A 20,298-nucleotide genomic window follows, 5' to 3' on the forward strand; every position below is an offset into this window, starting at 1 on the left:
GAATTTCACCTTGAATCAAGTATGGTTTATTAAGTTTGAGTATTAGGAAGCATTTTATCTTAATTTCTCTTGTAACCATTCCTGACTTTAATGCCTTAGACTTGTACTCACTTAAAACCTATCTCCTTGTAGTTAAATCAATTTGTTTTATTCTTTAATCAAAACTAATCCAGTGTTGTGAACTGTGTGGGTAACTCCATTTAGGATAGCAAACTGTTGTATACTGATCCCCTTAGAGGGGCAACAGACCTAACATATCTGGAGTGTTTAGGAGAGGGCTAGACAGCGCAGAAAACATATTTTGATGAAAAATCCAGAACAGGGAGTGTGTTGGGGTCACCCAGCACATGGCAACCCAGACTGGTAGAAGCCAGAGCTGTGACTGATGTATGGCTAGCAGGCTGCAGCTATCCACAGATACCCAGGGTGTTATCTGGAAGGCTGTTTGTGAGCTGTCCAGGTGGGAGCTACAGCAGCAAAGCACTGTGAGGCACCCAAGTTCACAGGGCAGGGGTAACAGCCCCTTACTGGTGTGGATTGCACCCCAGAATGTCATAGTCAGTACTTGGACAGTGCTAAACAATTTATGCCCAATACACCTCTACCCCAATATAACGCGGTCCTTGGGAGACAAAAAATCTCACCATGTTATAGGTGAGACCGCGTTATATCAAACATGCTTTGGCCCCCCCGTTCCTTGTTACCTGAATGCCCCCTCTAGAGACCTCCATCCCTAATCACCCCCAGGACCCCACCCCCTACCCAATGCCCCTGCTCCCTATCCCCTGATGCTCCGACCTCTATCCACACCCCTCACCCCCTGACAGGCACTCACCGGCAGTAGCGGGAAGTGACGTAATGTGGCCCCAGCTCACACTACTCCACCATCTCCCAGCCACTGGTGAGTACGGGGAAGTTGGGGAAAGGCCCCAGACCGCTCCGCTTTCCTTGCCTCAGCCCCAGCCCCAGCCGTGTCGCTGGGGGCGGGGTTGGGGAAAGGTCCCGCACTCACCTGTGGTGGGAAGCAGAGTGCTGCGGCTGGGAGCTGGTGGAGTAGAGCGGGCTGGGGCCGGGCTGCTCCGCTTCTGCCGCTGCCAGTAAGTGCTGCGGGGATCCCTTCCCCCAAACCCCATTCCCCGAGCGACACGGCTGGGGCGAGGGAAGCAGAGTGGGCTGACCCCAGCCCCTAGCTAAGTCCCGGGCCACTCTGGGGTTGTGGGGCCCCCAAAAGTGCCCCCCCAGCTCTCCCCTCCCAGACCCTGGGGGGGAGAAGCCCCTGAGACCCTCTGCCCCTTATCCAACCCCTCAGTCCCGGCCCGGCCCGGCACCCTTGACACGCTGCTCAGAGCAGCGTGTCGGAACTTTATCGCGTTGTATGCGAACCCGCATTATATCGGGTCATGTTATATCGGGGAAGAGGCGTACTTTTGGCAATTTTGCTGGTGCAAGCTTGCAGAAGTGTCTCAAACTAAAAATATATATAACATCTAGTTTTTTTTAACATAGCATTGAATATTTTGAACAATCATAGTAAAGCTAAAAGGAAACAGGAACATGCCTAAGATTATAGCTTCCCCAACTATAGTCAGAAACAGGAAGAAAAGATTTATGGAAGTCAAATTTAGTTTTGGTATTCAAGATATATAGTTATGATAAAGATTCAATGCAAAGCTTGCACTACAGATAACATTTACAGTGGAGGCAAGACCAGAGAAATACAGGGAGTTAAGTGTATTTGGTTTTGGTGTATAGAACATACCTTAAATACAATAGTCAGATGCTCTGTGACAAATACTGTATATATCACTTATTGGATGGAGGAAAAATGATCCACAAAGGCAAAAGAATGCTATTTGCATTTGTTTGAGGTAGAACATGGCTTTAAAATGACTACTTAGCATTTAAAAGGGTCAGTGAAACTCTTACTTTTTTTAAATTATTCAGGATATGCCACAGATCCAGAAAATTTCACACCAAGACCACTCATGTCTGCAGTGAAATTTTAAGATAATAGATGCTATTAGAAAATAAATGCACAGTACTCTGAGCATCTCTCTACAAGGATTAACTGCTAACCTAGATGGAATATTGAAAAAAATTTCTGTAACATGGATACTTATTTTTTAACCTATCAAATTAGATATGCCACATCCTAAAATGCTTTACATAATTAAAAACAAACAAACAAAAACACCCTTGTCTTATCCTCTAGCCATTCCCTAACTCTCAAATAACTACATGGTCAAAGTCAATGGAGTTATACCATTGGTGAATTAGGCTTACAATTTTTGGTTTGTTCACTGTTTCAACAGCTCTCTAGATCTGGCCAGTATAATGGAGAAGTCACTCCAATGTTATAAAAGTGAGGGTGGTATAAACAAACAAACATAATCCAGATTCTGTTTATCTTGGAAATCCTTGTCTATCTATCTTTAGTGTAATCTGTGCTGATTCTTTATAGAGAATTACCTACAACACTGAAAATAAAATTAACCAGTGATTTATGCAAGAAGTGACGTTTTGAATACCCTCTCCCAAATATTAATAATGGCAGCTTCAGTCTCCAAATCAAAAGATCAACATCCCAAATTTAAAAAAAAAAGTATTCTAGCTGTATTTGTTCAGGTTAGAGAACCTCAGTAATTAAAAACAACGAGGAGTCCTTGAGGCAATTTTTAAAAGTGGAAATTCTTCAACAAAAAAATTTCAAAACCACACTCCAATGAGAAACTGCAGAACTGGAATTAATTTGCAAACTGGACACCACCAAATTAGGTCTGAATAAAGACTGGGAGTGGATGGATCACTACAAAAAGTAATTTTCCCTCTGCTGATACTCACACCTTCTTGTCAACTGTTGGAAATGGGTGACCTTGATTGCATTGGCCTCGTGAGCACTACTAAAGTAATTTTCCCTCCCTTGGTATTCACCCCATTTGTCAACTGTTGAAAACAGGCCACATCCACCTTAATTGAATTGGCTCGTTAGCACTGACCCCCCACTTCGTAAGGCAACTCCCATCTTTTCATGTGCTATAATATATATTCTGCTTACTGTATTTTTCACTCCACGCATCTGATGAAGTGGGTTTTAGCCCACGAAACCTTCTGCCCAAATGAATTTGTTGGTCTCCAATGTGCCACAAGGACTCCTCTTTGTTTTTGTTGATACACACTAACACAGCTACCACTCTGAAACCTGTCAGTAATTAAAGTTTTGCACATACTCTTGATCAGTAACTCAATTGCTCACACTAGGTCAGTGGAATCAGGTTTTCATTTTTGAATTTTACAGCAAACAAAATAAACAAAACAGTAAAATATCAGCTTTCATATCCTGCAAAGGGGAAACCTTGACATGACAGTTCCTTAATACATCTTTTCTCACTAGAATCTGGTCCATCTCATTCACTAAAATCCCAAAATGAAAAATAATAATCAACACTCGGTTGCAACAAATTTGGTCCAGCAGGAACAAAAGGGGACCAAACAAGGTTTTGCAAAAAGATAACAATTACTTAAGAAGAGTTATTGACCACCTACATTATACCTATTAAAAAACTACAGTGCACATGAGTGAAAAATATATATATATAATTAAAAAGAAAAGGAGCACTTGTGGCACCTTAGAGACTAACCAATTTATTTGAGCATAAGCTTTCGTGAGCTACAGCTCACACACCAGGCCTCCATGGTCCCATTCCAGTATGCATCTGATGAAGTAAGCTGTAGCTCACGAAAGCCTATGCTCGAATAAATTGGTTAGTCTCTAAGGTGCCACAAGTACTCCTTTTCTTTTTGCGAATACAGACTAACACGGCTGTGACTCTGAAACCATATATAATTAAGTTAAATTATCTATTGGGAAATGAAGTCCAACAGAGAACACTAAATAATGATCAGATGTCACTACAAAGCAAAATATGAGGTTTACATGAAAATATTAGCACAAACCAGAATGGCTTAGATTGTGGTGTCATTCTTGTTTCTACTTTGGAACATAAAGTAAAAATCCTTGTTTGTGTAGTGGACTAATTCTATATTGATGACTTCACATTATGTTATATAAACAGACCTTTTGCTGCAATACAAAATAAAAAAAAGTTTCGGGATTAATTAGGAGAGCAATCTACTACTGTTTTTCTACGTACACTAATTGAATTATTTTATTATGTTTTTGTACTGAAGCACTTTAACACAGTCTTTGTCATATTGCTCATTATGCTCCACAAGCATTCTGTAACATACAAGACTGTTGTTTTGTTCTTACAGGTTTTGTAAGCTTTAAGATGAGTGATTTAGCTTTAGCTATAACAACTAATGCCTTCCATCTAGATAATACTCCATTTACAAAGCAATCCTTTATAAATCACTTAACCAGACCATATTTTTATATACTACTTAACATATTGTAGGTCTTAAACAACAAAGAATCTTCAGAGACTAAACTTTCATGCTACAACTTAAAATAAGTGATCCTAATACAGAGTTTATCTGCAATACAGTGCTAATTCTTGGACCTAAGGGAAAAGTGTGTTTTGAGAATTTAATAAAATTTTGCTTTCAGTTCCTCAAATAAGAGTAATTTGTGCTCATTAGGCTTCATTTGTACATCTTGCTAGCTAAAGGACAGCCAACATTTTTCACTACATTAGTGCTCCTTTAAAAAGAGTGTCACATTTAATGTAATTTACTATCTAGGTATTATGATGTATTCTAAACAAATTTTCAGCAAAAGAAAGCAGAAAAGAAGTCTATGAATTTTGACTCAAAATGTGAGACACATAGTATAGAGCACTGAATTATGTACCAACTTTGTTACGCTAGTGAACTGGAAGGAAGAGCTCCTTCAGTACACTAAACACACATTTGTTTATCATTATTCAACAAGCAAAGGCTAAATGTGGTTCAAACACATAAGTAGTAGATGTGGGATAAATACAAATACCTCCAAAATATCAGGCATCTATTGAAGTGTAAGATGTGAAAAAAAATTGAATATTTAAGTCTCATTTATTTATTAATTTGTGATTTTAGTTGTTTTATTACTAAAGGGAAAAATAAACCAATACCTAAGTATTTTAAGACATGCTATAAGGAATTAATCTTAATTATCCAGTAAACTCTTCTGCTTTCATTGAGTTTTTTCTTCATATTTCTTTATTTGGAGTTAGCAGCAGTAACACAGACTAACATACATATGTTTTTGTGCCATGCTGGATCTTAATACTGATTGTAAAAAGTCCAGGATGTTAAAAGAGATCAGATGCTGGTAGATTATGGATGTTGTCACATTTCAAATGATTTTGCCTCAGAACAGACTAGAAACATGGTGGCAATTTTTAAGACAGTTGACATCCAGTGTCTCTTTCCTGAGAACTAGCCAGACTGTCACAATATGGCAATGCTCCAACAAGTAAAAAATAATATGATCACTTCAGAAATAGTTACGGCATCCCAGTGACGTCCAGTATGCTGGATTTGGTACAGTGAGGATCAAACCCTTTGTTTTTGAAGATGGAAATGTTTACTTTTGCTAGAAGAATCTTATCTGAGTATGAAGAGTGGTGAACAGATAAATTACCACGGTGAAATTAAGGACAATTAAATGGACACTCTTCAAGGGGGTTATGAGGGTTAACTAATCTCTTGAAGCAGGGATCTGTAGAGGCAATTATTGGAGAAAAGAAAATAATTCACCCGTAATTGTAGTTCTCACAGTATATTTCCCCTTTGCAATTCCATGGTCATCCTAGTCTCCCTTCCCAATTATTTGGGGTCCTGCACTGGTATTTCAAATATTTTTGAAATTCAAATAATTTCCCGATGTTTATTTCCCCTCCCCCTTTTGTTCCTCACACGTTCTTGTCAACTGCTGGAAATGGCCCATCTTGATTATCACTACAAAAGGTTTTTTTTCTCTCCTGCTGGTTATAGCTCACCTTAACTGATCACTCTCCTTATAGTGTGCACGGTAACACCCATTGTTTCATGTTCTCTGTGTATATAAAATCATCCTACTGTATTTTCCACTGCATGCATCCGATGAAGTGGGCTGTAGCACACAAAAGCTTATGTTCAAATAAATTTGTTAGTCTCTAAGGTGCCACAAGTACTCCTTTTCTTTTTGAGAAAAAAAATTGGGTCTGCAGCCTTTTGTATAGCCTTTCACTGAAAGTTTGTATCCATCAGAGGATATGAGCATGAACCACATGGTCACTGTTTTCTAGGTGGTTCCAGAGCTGCAGCACAGATAATCACCATTTTCAAGAGGGAGCCTCTGCAGAAGTAGTATATAGTGATCAGCACTGAAATTTTAATATTTACCCACAGGTATTCACAAAATTGTATCTGAGACAATTCAGTAGTTCCCTGCATTTAGACCACTGCACTCGAACTGCAGTTATAAAGTAGCCTGTCTCTTGATAGACGTGTTTCCAAGATACTATACACAAAGCAAGTTCATATAGATAGCAATTAGAGTTGTCTCGTCTATCTAAATCTTTGTGGAACAAGATTTAGGTCTGATTAAGTTGTTTTATTGCAAATGGAATAATAATTAATAAAATTGCTCTATTTTTTAAAACTGAATTTGGGTTGATTGATTTTGTTTCAGTAACCCTAAGTTGCCAAATGCTCTGAAATAGCTGTCTTTTTAAAAAAAGAGAATGAAATAATTTAATGCATTTTTTTAATTGTGGAGAAAAGGAACAAGGCATTATAAGGAAAGAAGCTGGTTTTGGTTTTTGAAGACATAAGTAAGTTAAATGTGTTGTATTCTAGTTTCATATTCCATTTTTACCACAAAGTGAGTACTAAATAGACTTGCACACTGATTTTGCATAAATTGAGCTAAATTCGATAAAAATGGCATAATCAAATATTAAGATTAACTGTTTGAGTAGATGTGAAATACAGAACAGAAAAGCCAATAAGAAAAATATTGAGCAAAAAAGAAAGAAAGAAGGGGAACCAACAATCGGAGGTGACGCCGGGGGGGGGGAAGAGGGGGCATGCAGAGTTAACTGCCCCCCTCCCCCCAATTTCAGAGAGTACAGAGATGCCCTTGCAGGGCTTGCTCTGCTCCGTCTGCTGGTGCGGGAGGGAGGATTTGTCCTTCTCCTGCTGTGTCTCTTGATCACCCACCCCTGGCACTTCCAGCTCCACTGGGCCCAGGTGGGAAGCTGAAGGGACAGTACAGAGCCGCTTCTAATGCTGGCTGACTCTGCTCAGGGTCGCAGTCTGTGAGAGACACAGTGCTGGGGAGGTGGTGGCACCCATAACAAAAGGTGGTGCTACCAGCCTGCCTGTAATAGGCACAATGTCATTTACAGTACTGCTAGTATGAGCAATTCCCGAGGACTGAATGGGAACACAAGAATTACCATATTGGATGAGAACAATGGACCACCTAATTTAGTATCTCATCTCTAACAGCATACAGTAACAGATGCTTCAGAGGAGGAGCAAGAAACTCTGTAATGGAATAACTTGGTCAATGGGGAAGTTTCTTCCCAATCCCAGTCAATGGTTACATTTTTGCCTCCATGCATAACAGTTTATATCCTCTATTCTTTTTTATCCTACCAAAAATAACTGTGGATGCTCTTATTATCTATACAATTACCTAATCTTTCAATCTTACTTGGCTCGTGAACTAAATCTCTCTTGTGGCACTGAGTTCCACAGGCTAATTATGAAATTCCCGTTATCAATTTTAAAATTTTGCTTTTCATTTTCATTGATGTTTCCTTGTTCTTCTATTTCACATTTCTCAAAATACGAGTGCCTAATTCACCTTCTTCGTATCATTCATTATGGTACGTCCCATCATTAAATTAAAATCATACAGGATTCTAGTTGAGAAAAAGAAACACATACTGCATCTCTGATAATCAAAGTCCTTAGGGAAGAATCTGTTTCTCCCTACACATCTGGAAAATTAACACAGATTTCCTGCTAAGTCATGCAATATGTTCCACTGGTTTGTAGAGCAAATCCTTTCTAGATTTTCAATACTGTTCATCTATGATCATCAGAAGATATTGGTCTCAAGAACCAAGTTGTTTACAAGGGAAATGAACAAAAGAACAACTAAAAAAGACAGGTTTCAGAGTAACAGCCGTGTTAGTCTGTATTCGCAAAAAGAAAAGGAGTACTTGTGGCACCTTAGAGACTAACCAATTTATTTGAGCATAAGCTTTCGTGAGCTACAGCTCACTTCATTGGATGCATACCGTGGAAACTGCAGAAGACATTATATACACAGAGACCATGAAACAATACCTCCTCCCACCCCACTCTCCTGCTGGTAATAGCTTATCTAAAGTGATCACTCTCCTTACAATGTGTATGATAATCAAGTTGGGCCATTTCCAGCACAAATCCAGGTTTTCTCACCCTCTGCCCCCCCGCCTCCCAACTCACTCTCCTGCTGGTAATAGCCCATCCAAAGTGATCACTCTCTTTACAATGTGTATGATAATCAAGGTGGGCCATTTCCAGCACAAATCCAACAATCACATACCACACAACAGAACCACTAACCCAGGAACCTATCCTTGCAACAAAGCCCTTTGCCAACTGTGTCCACATATCTATTCAGGGGACACCATCACAGGGCCTAATAACATCAGCCACACTATCAGAGGCTCGTTCACCTGCACATCCACCAATGTGATATATGCCATCTTGTGCCAGCAATGCCCCTCTGCCATGTACATTGGTCAAACTGGACAGTCTCTACGCAAAAGAATAAATGGACACAAATCAGATGTCAAGAATTATAACATTCATAAACCAGTTGGAGAACACTTCAATCTCTCTGGTCAAGCAATTACAGACATGAAGGTCGCTATCTTAAAACAAAAAAACTTCAAATCCAGACTCCAGCGAGAAACTGCTGAATTGGAATTCATTTGCAAATTGGATACTATTAATTTAGGCTTAAATAGAGACTGGGAGTGGCTAAGTCATTATGCAAGGTAGCCTATTTCCTCTTGTTTTTTCCAACCTCCCCCCCAGACGTTCTTGTTAAACCCTGGATTTGTGCTGGAAATGGCCCACCTTGATTATCATGCACATTGTAGGGAGAGTGGTCACTTTGGATGAACTATTACCAGCAGAAGAGTGTGTGTGTGTTTGTGTTTTTGGGGGGGGGTGTGAGAAAACCTGGATTTGTGCAGGAAATGGCCCACCTTGATTATCATACACATTGTAAAGAGAGTGATCACTTTGGATGGGCTATTACCAGCAGGAGAGTGAGTTTGGGGGGGGCGGGGGGGAGCGGAGGGTGAGAAAACCTGGATTTGGGCTGGAAATGGCCCAACTTGATTATCATACACATTGTAAGGAGAGTGATCACTTTAGATAAGCTATTACCAGCAGGAGAGTGGGGTGGGAGGAGGCATTGTTTCATGGTCTCTGTGTATATAATGTCTTCTGCAGTTTCCACAGTATGCATCCGATGAAGTGAGCTGTAGCTCACGAAAGCTCATGCTCAAATAAATTGGTTAGTCTCTAAGGTGCCACAAGTACTCCTTTTCTTTTAACTAAAAAAGAGGATACAAGGGAAGATCAAGGTAGTGGATAATTTATGCATATTGAGAATGGCTGTAAAGCAAGAGGTAATTCTTACGCTAACTAACTGAATCCAACTTTAGTGCTGCACAACTGACTGTGCAATGTAACTTCTTCTGGCAGCACCCTGAGGTGCTGGGTAAAACACACAAGCAAATTCCATACATACTGTCAGTTTCCATGGTATGCATCCGATAAAGTGAGCTGTAGCTCACGAAAGCTCATGCTCAAATAAATTGGTCAGTCTCTAAGGTGCCACAAGTACTCCTTTTCTTTTTGAGTTTCCATTATCTCACATTAACATAGCGTAAGTGCTGCAGTGTGAACAATGGAAGTCTCATTCACAGATCATCAGCTAGCACCCGGGCATCAGGATTGCCTAGGCAACAAGAAATGGGAAGATACTGAGTGCTTGTAAGGAGTATTTGGATAAATCAAGAAAAAAGAAATGCTTTGGAAGCAGGATACACATTCATTTGCACAAGACACAGTAGCTTTTGTTCCCACAGAATAGTTTACATCAATATCTGATAAACATTCCACAATTTCTTCTACAACACTGCACAGTAAGAAAAAAAGTTACTCTCGATTAAGGAAATGTCTCTCTGCAAGAATGTAAAAGGTTCAGAATGTGCTTTTAATCACCTGCCTCACACTTTTTACATGCATGTGGCTCTTGCCTCCATTATAAAGGGCTCATCTACATACAAACTGCACAGATAGAGTTGGTCGGAAAAATTTTGAAAAAACAATTTTTCATCTGAATTTTCCACTTTGTCAAAATCTAAATTTTTTGCAGAATCAGTTTACTTTTGACAAATTACTGCTGGAAATCTGCTTGTCTTCCTGCCAGGTCACACCAGAGGCCTTGGAACTTGACAGCCAGTACTCGGAGAGCTTCGAGTCTCCCCGATAGTCCACCAGGTTAGCTGCCATGGAGCTGCAGACTGAAATTGACATGATTCTTAATTCATAATTCTTGTCAGTCTTCTGCCTGCTACTGAAGAGCAGTCATGAAACTAACAGGAATTATGTCAATTTCAGTCCACAGCTGCTAGGGCTTCCAGGATTCCTGGCTCAGCTGCAGCCCAGCTGGTAGGCAGCTGAGGATTCTGGTGAGCATATTTTGTTTTGGAAACACCACATTTCAGTGTTTCAGGAAAAAAAATAGTGGGTTTTTAAGTCCTGTGAAAATTTTTGAGTTATTGTTTTTTCATCCTGAATCTGGATGAAAAATGTTTCTGAAAGCTTAAAAAAATTGCAGAACTAAAATGTGGTTTCTCAGCCATCTCTGTGTAACTTAAATTGATTTAAACAATAAGAGTTTTCTTTCTACACTCTCAGTGGGGGGATCAGCCGCTTCCCGTTCCCCCCCCCTAATTACGCTCCCCCGCCCCTAGGAGCCAGAGGGACCTGCCAAATGCTTCCTGGGAGCTACTCCAGGTAAGCACCACCGGGACGCCCCACCTCGCCCCCTGGCAGGCGCCTCTGGCTGATAGGGGTGGGGTAGGCACTCACTACGGTGACCCACAAGACCCTCTTGCCCGGTTCTGGGGGCAGTCAAGGGACAGGGGAGGGGGGTGGATGGGGCAGGGGTCGGGGGGGGACATCAAGGAACATGGGGGGGGTTGGATGGGGCAGGAGTGGCGGGGGGTGGGCAACGACCCCCTCGTGGGGTGAGGAGGGAACCCGTTGTTAAGATTTTGGCAGCTCATCACTGGATGTATGGATCGAAGAGAGCCCAACTCCTAAAAGTCTTAGGAAGTCAATGTAGAAAATCTTTTATACACCTACAGCCAAAATTTATCTGGAGATCGAGAGAAGAGCAGGTCTCTCCCTGCCTCCCTATGCACCTCTTACAGTGTGCAAGACTATGGACATCTTTGATTGCCACATAATTTAGGTGTGATGTGCTTCCTAAATCACGGGCATCTTGCTTATATCATAACCTGTATCCAGAAACAGCTACTGCAAGTGACATAATCGTCATAGGTCCTGTCTACACTACTAAAGCTGTTATACTACTATACCTAAGAGTTCACATAGAACGTACTTCTCACCCGAAGCAAGATTTCCTGAGGTTTACATTTTCATATTACTACATAGTATCAGTTTCTGTCAAAGAGCACACATACAAATCTGAAAGAAAACCAGTAATCCACCATTCAGAAGGATCCATTGATTTTTACCGGAAATTGATTTAAAAATAAATTAAAAAGCACAATACATGCATTTAATTTGGAAAATAACCTGAATTCTGACACAGTATTGATGCTGTTTTGAACTAAAATATTTTAATCTAATAGATTAAATTAAGCATATGCTTACCTGATTTGAGTATCTCATGCTGACATTCCGCTGATCTTGTGGAGGTATGTAACGCCCTATTGGATCAATGTCTTTGGGATTTACTAATCCATCAACTGAAAGTAAACCACAATTGAAACATTATTAAAGAGTCTGAGCACTTTCAAGGTAACATGTATTCTATTACCAATATTATGTAATCCATTAGTATTACTTTCATTAATGTAGACACATAGCATAGAAATAGCAGCTTCAGGTACTATTTTGAAAGGACCACTACAGTCTCTAAAGACAGGCAATCAACTCCCAAACTCTTTTCTCACACAAACTGACCAAGTGTTGCCTTAAATCCCTTCTCAATAACAACATCTCTTCCCATGTGTTAATTTCCCCAAAGCATCCTACAGCTGCATTTGTTCCTGGATCTATGCTCATGTTTGAGACAGGCGACAAGCCATAATGTGCCAAGACTGTGATGGGGTTTCTGGCACAATTAAAGTTGTGACCAAAACAGCGAACGTCCACTGAAGTGGGTATAAAAGCCCAACAGCCATACATAGCTTGTTCAGCCGTGATGGTATACCTATTGTAACAAGGAAATCATCAGGCACTCATGGATGCTACAAGAGAAGGTGAATTTCCCCTATAAACACTCAACTCTGACAGCTTGGCATTGAAAGAAAAATTCGCTTTTGATCCCAAAACTGACAGTCACCCATAGCCCTAAGCACAATGGAAAGCCTGCAAAACACACACACACACACCTGCACTAACCACATAACAATGTTTAGCAAAATAGGTGTATACAATTGATACAAAACACCAACCTGAATGTCAATAAAAAGGAAAGGAGGGGGAGGATGCAGGGTCACTGTATTAATGGTGAGTGGAAATTATGTTCTCACTCCTTGGAATTGAACCTTATATCAGCTCACAGGGAAGGGAATCAATCAACAAGTCAGTGGGATTCAAAACTATGAGTAGAGTAGTTGAAGAAATGGAATAAGTTTTCAGGTAAGAGTATTTGTGCAGAAAATTTTTGCATTCATCCAATATCATGTTACTCATCTGACCAATCAACCAGTGATGATTCATACTGAACACCTGCATATAACTGTTAGTGATCAACCTGTAGTAGCGAATGCAACATGGGAAAAAGTTAAATAAGAAGATAAGAGGAAAGACACCAATGATAACTTAGGAAATGATTCAACATGATTAATTACAGGACAGAAAAAGTAACAACAGGAAGGGAAAGAAAGTAAAACAGAAGCAAGGGGATGTAGCAAGTAGAGCTGGTCAAACAGCTTGGCAAATATTTCATTTGATTTATTTTACCAGTATTCATCAGCTACAGAGCCGATCAAATACTATTTAGCAAACCTATTAGATTAATACCATTGGAATTCATCAAATATATTCAATACCTATTTCTTCCAGCTATTTGACCAATCTTAGTAGGAAGTGGCATCTAAAACATTAAGTACAAGATTGACTGCTAATATTACAATTAAATATACTAAACAATAAACAGTACACAACTCCTTTATTCACTTAATTTGCAGCAAACGTGGTCTGGTAGGTAGAAAGGGGGTGGTGGTACAAATATAGTCTCACCCTGGCTAGCCAGCTTATTGCTTCACTGGGAGGAGTCACATTCATTTTTGAGCCTGGTCAGAAGAATGGGATCATAATTGGCAAGTTGTGAAGAAATGTGTCCACAAGACCAACCCTCTATGAAGATGTCTACTTTGTGAAAAAGCGCCATCTCTCCTAATGCACAGTGCAATATTGAAAAGTGTTTGAAAGTTGATAGAACTTTATTCTTATGAATATCCCCCCACTCTTTTTTCTTTATTCCCAAACTTTATTCTCTCATCGGATCCTTGACTTTGTATTTCAGGTAATTTACCAGCAATGACAATTTTCTCAATCTCAATGAAAATAACTAATTCGTTTAGTCATTATGGAGTTTTAATTGGTGACCTAACTTTCTAAGGAGTTTCGAAGTTAGGCCAGTCATTGGCACAATAAACCGTAAATCTGGCATTTCCTGTTCTGAGTGCTTAATTGTGCAATCTTCGAGTTTTATTAAAGGAGTTATTGGTTCAGAATATGATTTTAATGTATTAGGGTGGAGTATATGATGTTATAATGCTGGCAGGGGAGTGAAAGCAAAGGTTAGTGGCTGAAGGATAGAGAAGTGTATGGGGGGGTGGAATCAGAGGAAAGCTTGAAACTTTAAAAAGCTGACAGGATGTTTCACACGTGAAGGAACATGGGAAAACACACAGGTACACTGCCATTGTAGGCAGTCCCATCATACCATCCCCTCCATAAACTTACCAAGCTCAGTCTTGAAGCCAGTTAGTTTTTTGCCCCCACTACTCCCCTTGAAAGATTGTTCCAGAACTGAACTCCACATATTTATCAAAGGAGAGGTAGTGACGGATTTTTATATACATACATACATACATATCTATATACACACACATACAAAATAACTATCCAGAGTCCATTCAAAACTTAAATCTGGATATGTATATTGGTTTAAAAAAATGTTGACAAGAAATATATGTTTTATTACTAGCAGTGTGATAAACATGATTTGAATCTAGTTTTATCCATTTCCTCTTACCCAGGAGTTTTGCAATGATGTACAGTGCCTGTCCCCACAAGAAAAGCTTTCCATCACGTCCACTGTTGCTCGGAAATCGTTTCTGACTACCAGGATTTTTCTTTTCTAATTCAACAAAGTCAGCTGGCACATAATAATACCTGGGTACAACAGGATATCCTGTGGAATTTTAAAATAAATACATTACGTAAATATATAAAACTATTTCCCTTATAAAACTGAAGTGAATTTAAAATGGAAAAAATATACACTGATAATCTGTTTGAACTGAAAGGTTGCCAGCATTGTGTTATCCTTCCAAGGCAGTGCAGACTGAGAGCTATATTAAACATTACTTTATTTATGCCTGAACATCATTTTTACATGATTTCTTTACTGAACAAATGTACCGTCTCTTAATATTCTATTCAGGGCAAAGCAGAATGAATATTTATTTATAGATAGCAAAAAAAGGTATGCTGTCTAGAAATTAGCAAAATACTCACAGATAATCAAAATTACTTGGAAATAAAGAGGTTTTTTGCATTTCTTTACAAACTCAAAATTAGACCCATTTTGTGAAAAAAATCATAAAGATAAACAGATTCTTTTCAAGGAAAAATAGCTTTATAATAAATCATGTGTAAATTCCAAGTTTTTGCATGTATTCAGTGCAAAGTTAGATATTTAATCAAAATCTTGCTTTAAGTAAAATTTAACTTCTATGAAATTGCATGAAACAAAATGGCACAATTATTACACTGGCACACAGGAGGATAGAAAGTGGTGTTCCCATGGAATTACCAAGTGTGTTTCTGTGAATTACTGATTCGTAGACCTTATTTCATTACCATGTAAACTGGCTGAATCAACCATTTAAAAACAGAATTATAAAACATCTAGATGATTACAGTATGATTTGGACAAACCAGCAAGCCCCTTGCAAACAAAAAGACTGTGCCTCACTAATTTTCTAGGTTTCTTTGAGCATTTCAACAGAACAGCCAATGAAGGCAAATCAGCTGACAATATCTCTGGACAAAAGAAAAAAAAATCACTCTCAAGAGGCTAATACAGAAATTAAGAAATAGAATGACATATGAAGTACTCTAAGGGACTAGAAAATGGCTCAAAGTCAGAAAAGTTCAGATCAAAAATAAATGGTGATGACAAAGGTTAACAGTCAGCACACAAGATTATTTTTTAAGATCATGTTGCTTAATGTATTAATCAATCATCTGGAAAAGAGGATGATTAATGAGGTGGCAAGATTTGCACTGTGGTCGGCTGCAGTATGACAATTCTTCAATTCTTGTGAGCAATTGACTCAGTTTAATTAAAACTGCAAGATCCAGGAATGATACAAAGACTAGAAGATTCTTGCATAGACAAAAATGAATACCATAAAATCCACAATGCCATAGATGTGTAGAATATCTGATTATTATTAACAAAACACATTATTCTACGAAACTCAAAACTTTAGGCTTGGATTATCAATAGTCTAAGCCTGAGCTCTATTCAGACCATTTTTGTTGTTTTCATTTAATCCGTGGTCTCCTTATTCATTGTGGAAAAATACCCATTCAGTCCATCTGTGAGCTTCCTAGTATGCAGTTCCACTAAAACTGTAGTTCGAGTGATTTAGAAGACAGAACATTCCAAATAATTCTAAAATACTGTTATTTTCACAGCATGCTAAATCCAAACTAGAATCTGTATCATATTCAAATACTGAATAATTTTTAGAGCACTCTTGCTGTTGAAGCTGAGAACCAGTGAATAATTAAAGCAGTTACTTATATTTGTCTCAGAGTGGAATATTTTGACATTGGGAATATTAGTAACCAAACTTTCCAAGCATAGTCATCGTAATCTTTGTAAATAATGAAACAAAACAAAACAAAAAAAGGTTTCTGAGTAAACCTTGCATTTAAACCATCATCAATTCTTTTCCCAGATAATGAACTCCTTTTCTAATTAGATATGTTTTTACGGAAGAAAAAAAACCTAGGTTTTATATTATAAATTATAATAAAATTATGATATTATATATTATATTAAGTGCTGTGAAGCATTACTCTCATAACAATATATTCTTTCCACATTACTTTGATCTTCTGTTGCTACAGTATTTGCAAAAAAATTTAGAAAACTTAAGTATACTTATAAAACGTTCAGATAACCCAAAGGAACCTACAATTCCTTGAAACTACTATCGCACACTACCTTCAGCTGACTGTTGAAGCAAAGGATCCAGAAGCTCCTGATATTCCTTTACTTGTTCCGCATTTCCTCTAAAAATTCCTACAAATAACCAAGTAAAATTTCAATTAATAAACAACTTTTTTTTTTACACTTGAATTTAGCAATCATGAAAAGGTCTATACTAACATCGCTGATGACTGGACCCGAATGAGTTATCTGCAGAATGGATCCAGCACAGGCAGTGCCAAAGCAGTGTCCCCATGCTGCCCTGCCAGTATGTCTCAGTCCTGACCTGGAGGGAGCACTCTAAGGTCTTGTCTATGCAGGAAAGCTTTTTTGGGTATAACCTAAGTTGTGAATTTAAACCAATACAGTTATATCAGTATAACCCGCACATGCAGTCACCCATTTCAGTATGAGTGCCTTTTTTCAATTTAGTTTATACAAGCTGGGAAGAAGTTTAAGCTAAAAAAAGCCACTCTTATACCAGAATAATGATGTCTATATGGGGGATGGTGGGGGGTGGAGACTTCTATCAAGGTAACAGTTCTGCTAAACCTTTCCCTCACAGAGGAGGGCTAAGGGCAAGATGGTAGTAAAGTCTCTATGGCCATATTCTTTGACCTTTGCTGAGACTGTCAAGGAGGAGGCTGGAAGTGCCAGCTGCAATTTTTTTTTTTTAAATGATGCAATACGTGTCCATTTTTAAAAAGTCAAATGAGGCTACCAGACTCATTTCACATAGGCTTCTTAATAGCCACCCAATAGTAAAGCTAGAGAGCTAGTATTCTCAGTGTAGACTTTATATCCCACTGTACATGCTCTGAGCGATCCAGTCTTTCCTGGGCAAGCTCTAGGTCTTTAGGATGGACTTTTCAGATACCTGAAAATTAGGTGTCCAACTCCCATTGAATTTCAAAAGAATTCACATGCCTAAATCCTATAATGCCCCTTTGAAAATCCAATCCAAAAACCCTTAATACATTTTATGAAGGCACAGTATCTTTAATACCAAGAGCAAAGTTGGGAGGAATCAACTACGCTTGACCTTGAAGGGGTAAAATTGTGTCTTGAAGGGGTTTGGGGACGGTTTACCAACTAGGAAAGGTGGAGGGAATTTGGGATGTGCTAATTTCCTTTAATATACATCAGCGCTACTCTGGAGCTCTAAAGCTGATTCTCTTTTGACGAATAGTAACAGTCAATTTTCAAACTGTCATAACATCTTATACTTGCTCCTCCGTTCTGCCATCAGGTTCCCCTCATACCCTTGTCGCGAAGGATTTCTGTAGTTTCCAAAAATCACAGAGAATAGCAGAAAACGGGCACGACATTTCCCAATAATGAAACTGGCTTGTCTAGCACAATCCCCTTCTACACTCTATGATTCATCCACAAAAGATTAAAATTGCTAAATAATTTTCTCCTGAGAAAGGCCCCACAAGGAAAGTACCCTGGTACTGAGTCTGGAAGAAATACATCTGTGTGTGACACTGGGAGTCCTGAAAACATAGACCACTAAAAACACACGAACTGAAAAAAAAATAGTATGATGCTCAGAAAAAAATTAAACAAACACATTTTTATTAAACATATAAAATTCTTAATCTACATTTCCCTAAACTCTAAAATTTCTTCTCATAATCTGTTTTAAGCATACCAATGTGGCCAACTGGCTATTCCAATTAAACCAGGGCTTTGAAAAGAAGTCTAAACTCAACCTTCATAACAGAATGTTGATGGGAAGTTCTCTGAACACACTATTTAGAGGGTTTTTCTTTTTCACCCAATTTTGTAATACTAAAGGGCAAGAAAATATCTTAGCAAACGTATTTCCATATATTTTGGAATATTGCTACGTATACAGCATATGTAAGAAGAGCTAAGGAGAAATAAATGCAACAGAAAACAAAACTGCAAATCTTGGCAGGTGAAGGTTTGTGCAAGGAAAAAGGGTATGTTAAAAACACATTGAGACTATAGAACAGTGACCTCTCATCAACATACTTTTGAGCACTGTGTTGACATGACAAAGAAATGAATATTTTGACAGCATTTATTTGCAAATTATTTCAATTACCAGATGTTAGTAAATAAAAATCATCACAAGCTGCATGTGAAAATCCAGTAGCCATTTATACCAAACAACATCTGGAAAAGGGCAAATAATAAGTGTGACATATGCGAAATTTAAGAGACAGCTCCTGTTAATGTTAAAAGAAAACGCAAAACTAATTCCAGAATATATAATTTTCAGAATCTCATCCACTCCTCCCAATTTCAAACATTAGAAAGTTGTGATTTGACAGACAACAGAAAAGCTGACATGTATATCAATAAAATATTGGAAAACCTGTGTTACCTCATGGTATAACCGAACAAAATGCTTTAAGCCAAAATTAATTATTGTAGATGTGTATATTTGTTGGGAAATGTGTCATTTTATTTTAGAAGAGCACAGAAGAATTTCATTGCTGTGATGATGGTTATTTTTTTAAATGATCAGTGACTGATTTTAAGAATCTCTGTTACCACTGTCTATATTCCGCTATTCCACTCAAGCCACAAAGCTCAGAGTACCTTTGCTGAAATAATTTCCCCTGTAGATAAGAGCGGGTGGGGGTAGGGTGTTACGTGATGACAAACTGCTTCCAACAGAGTAAGCATTCATGGTAGGGGTAATTCACTCTTTCTGAAATTTCATTTTCCCTTTCCAGTTTTATTAGTCTCTCTCTACATATTTCAAATTTTGTATTAACTTTAGGTGTGGAGATTTGGAGATTCAGAGATGTTTTTTCTCCCATACTGAGAAACATATACTTTCTTTCGTGGTGATGGTTATTCTGACCAATATTTTATCCCACTATGGCTTCTACCACTAAGTCATGATATAAAGTAATAAGATTTGATTCAAAAATTTGAAACACTTGTTTACTTCATGTCTTTCAGCCAATTGCCTCCTTTGATCATTGATTTTCTTCACTTGTTTATTTTACAACCAGCGGACAAGGTACTTTATATATTTTCCTGGGTGGCAGTTGGATGAAGGTTTCTCTGGCCTGCCATGGACATTCTATTTTCATTATTAACCCACAGTTGTTTTCATCACTACATGAGTTTAATATTACAGACCAATGAGCAATTTGGAAATAGCAATTTTCCCACATGCAAATAGAGAACTTATTTTTAGAGTGGCATTATGGCAAAGACACCAAGCAGCCTAACTGCCTTTTGTAGTAGAGGTTTTTGAAGCCTAATCTTGATGGCAAAACATATTACAAAAAAGAGAGCAGCAGATATTAGTACTCTGAATGCACACATGCACAGAGGCAGCTAAATTCACATTTATTTTATTCAAGAAGATGAAGGTATCAGAAGCGAAAGGCTATAACTGTTTTTTAAAGCTATGAAATTTGTAGTTTTTCCCTCAGCTTACAGAAGTAAGAGAGACAACATTCTCTTAACCATTCCCATCCACAGTTAGTAGAACAGTAAACATTTTCTGCTTGTCTAAAGCTCCATGTGAGGGGAACCTATCAGAGCCTTCTCTGCAGCATATTTGGCTTCCTTGTGAAAACTGCAAATGT

At 38.4% G+C, this 20,298-nt stretch overlaps 1 protein-coding gene across 6 annotated transcripts in view; it reads right to left on the reverse strand.

Annotated features, from left to right (window-relative positions):
* PHKB (phosphorylase kinase regulatory subunit beta) overlaps window positions 1–20,298 on the reverse strand; it is a 209,795-nt gene that overhangs the window by 55,662 nt on the left and 133,835 nt on the right. For all 6 annotated transcript variants that reach the window (XM_073307739.1, XM_073307737.1, XM_073307738.1 and 3 more), the window contains 3 exons: window positions 16,733–16,810; window positions 14,525–14,683; window positions 11,908–12,002 (listed from right to left, as the gene is read on the reverse strand). In XM_073307739.1, the coding sequence (XP_073163840.1) occupies window positions 11,908–12,002; window positions 14,525–14,683; window positions 16,733–16,810 (332 nt within the window). The remainder of the gene's footprint in view (window positions 1–11,907; window positions 12,003–14,524; window positions 14,684–16,732; window positions 16,811–20,298) is intronic.

The sequence above is a fragment of the Lepidochelys kempii genome, chromosome 12 (assembly GCF_965140265.1).
Source record: "Lepidochelys kempii isolate rLepKem1 chromosome 12, rLepKem1.hap2, whole genome shotgun sequence".
Classification (NCBI taxonomy): domain Eukaryota; kingdom Metazoa; phylum Chordata; order Testudines; family Cheloniidae; genus Lepidochelys; species Lepidochelys kempii.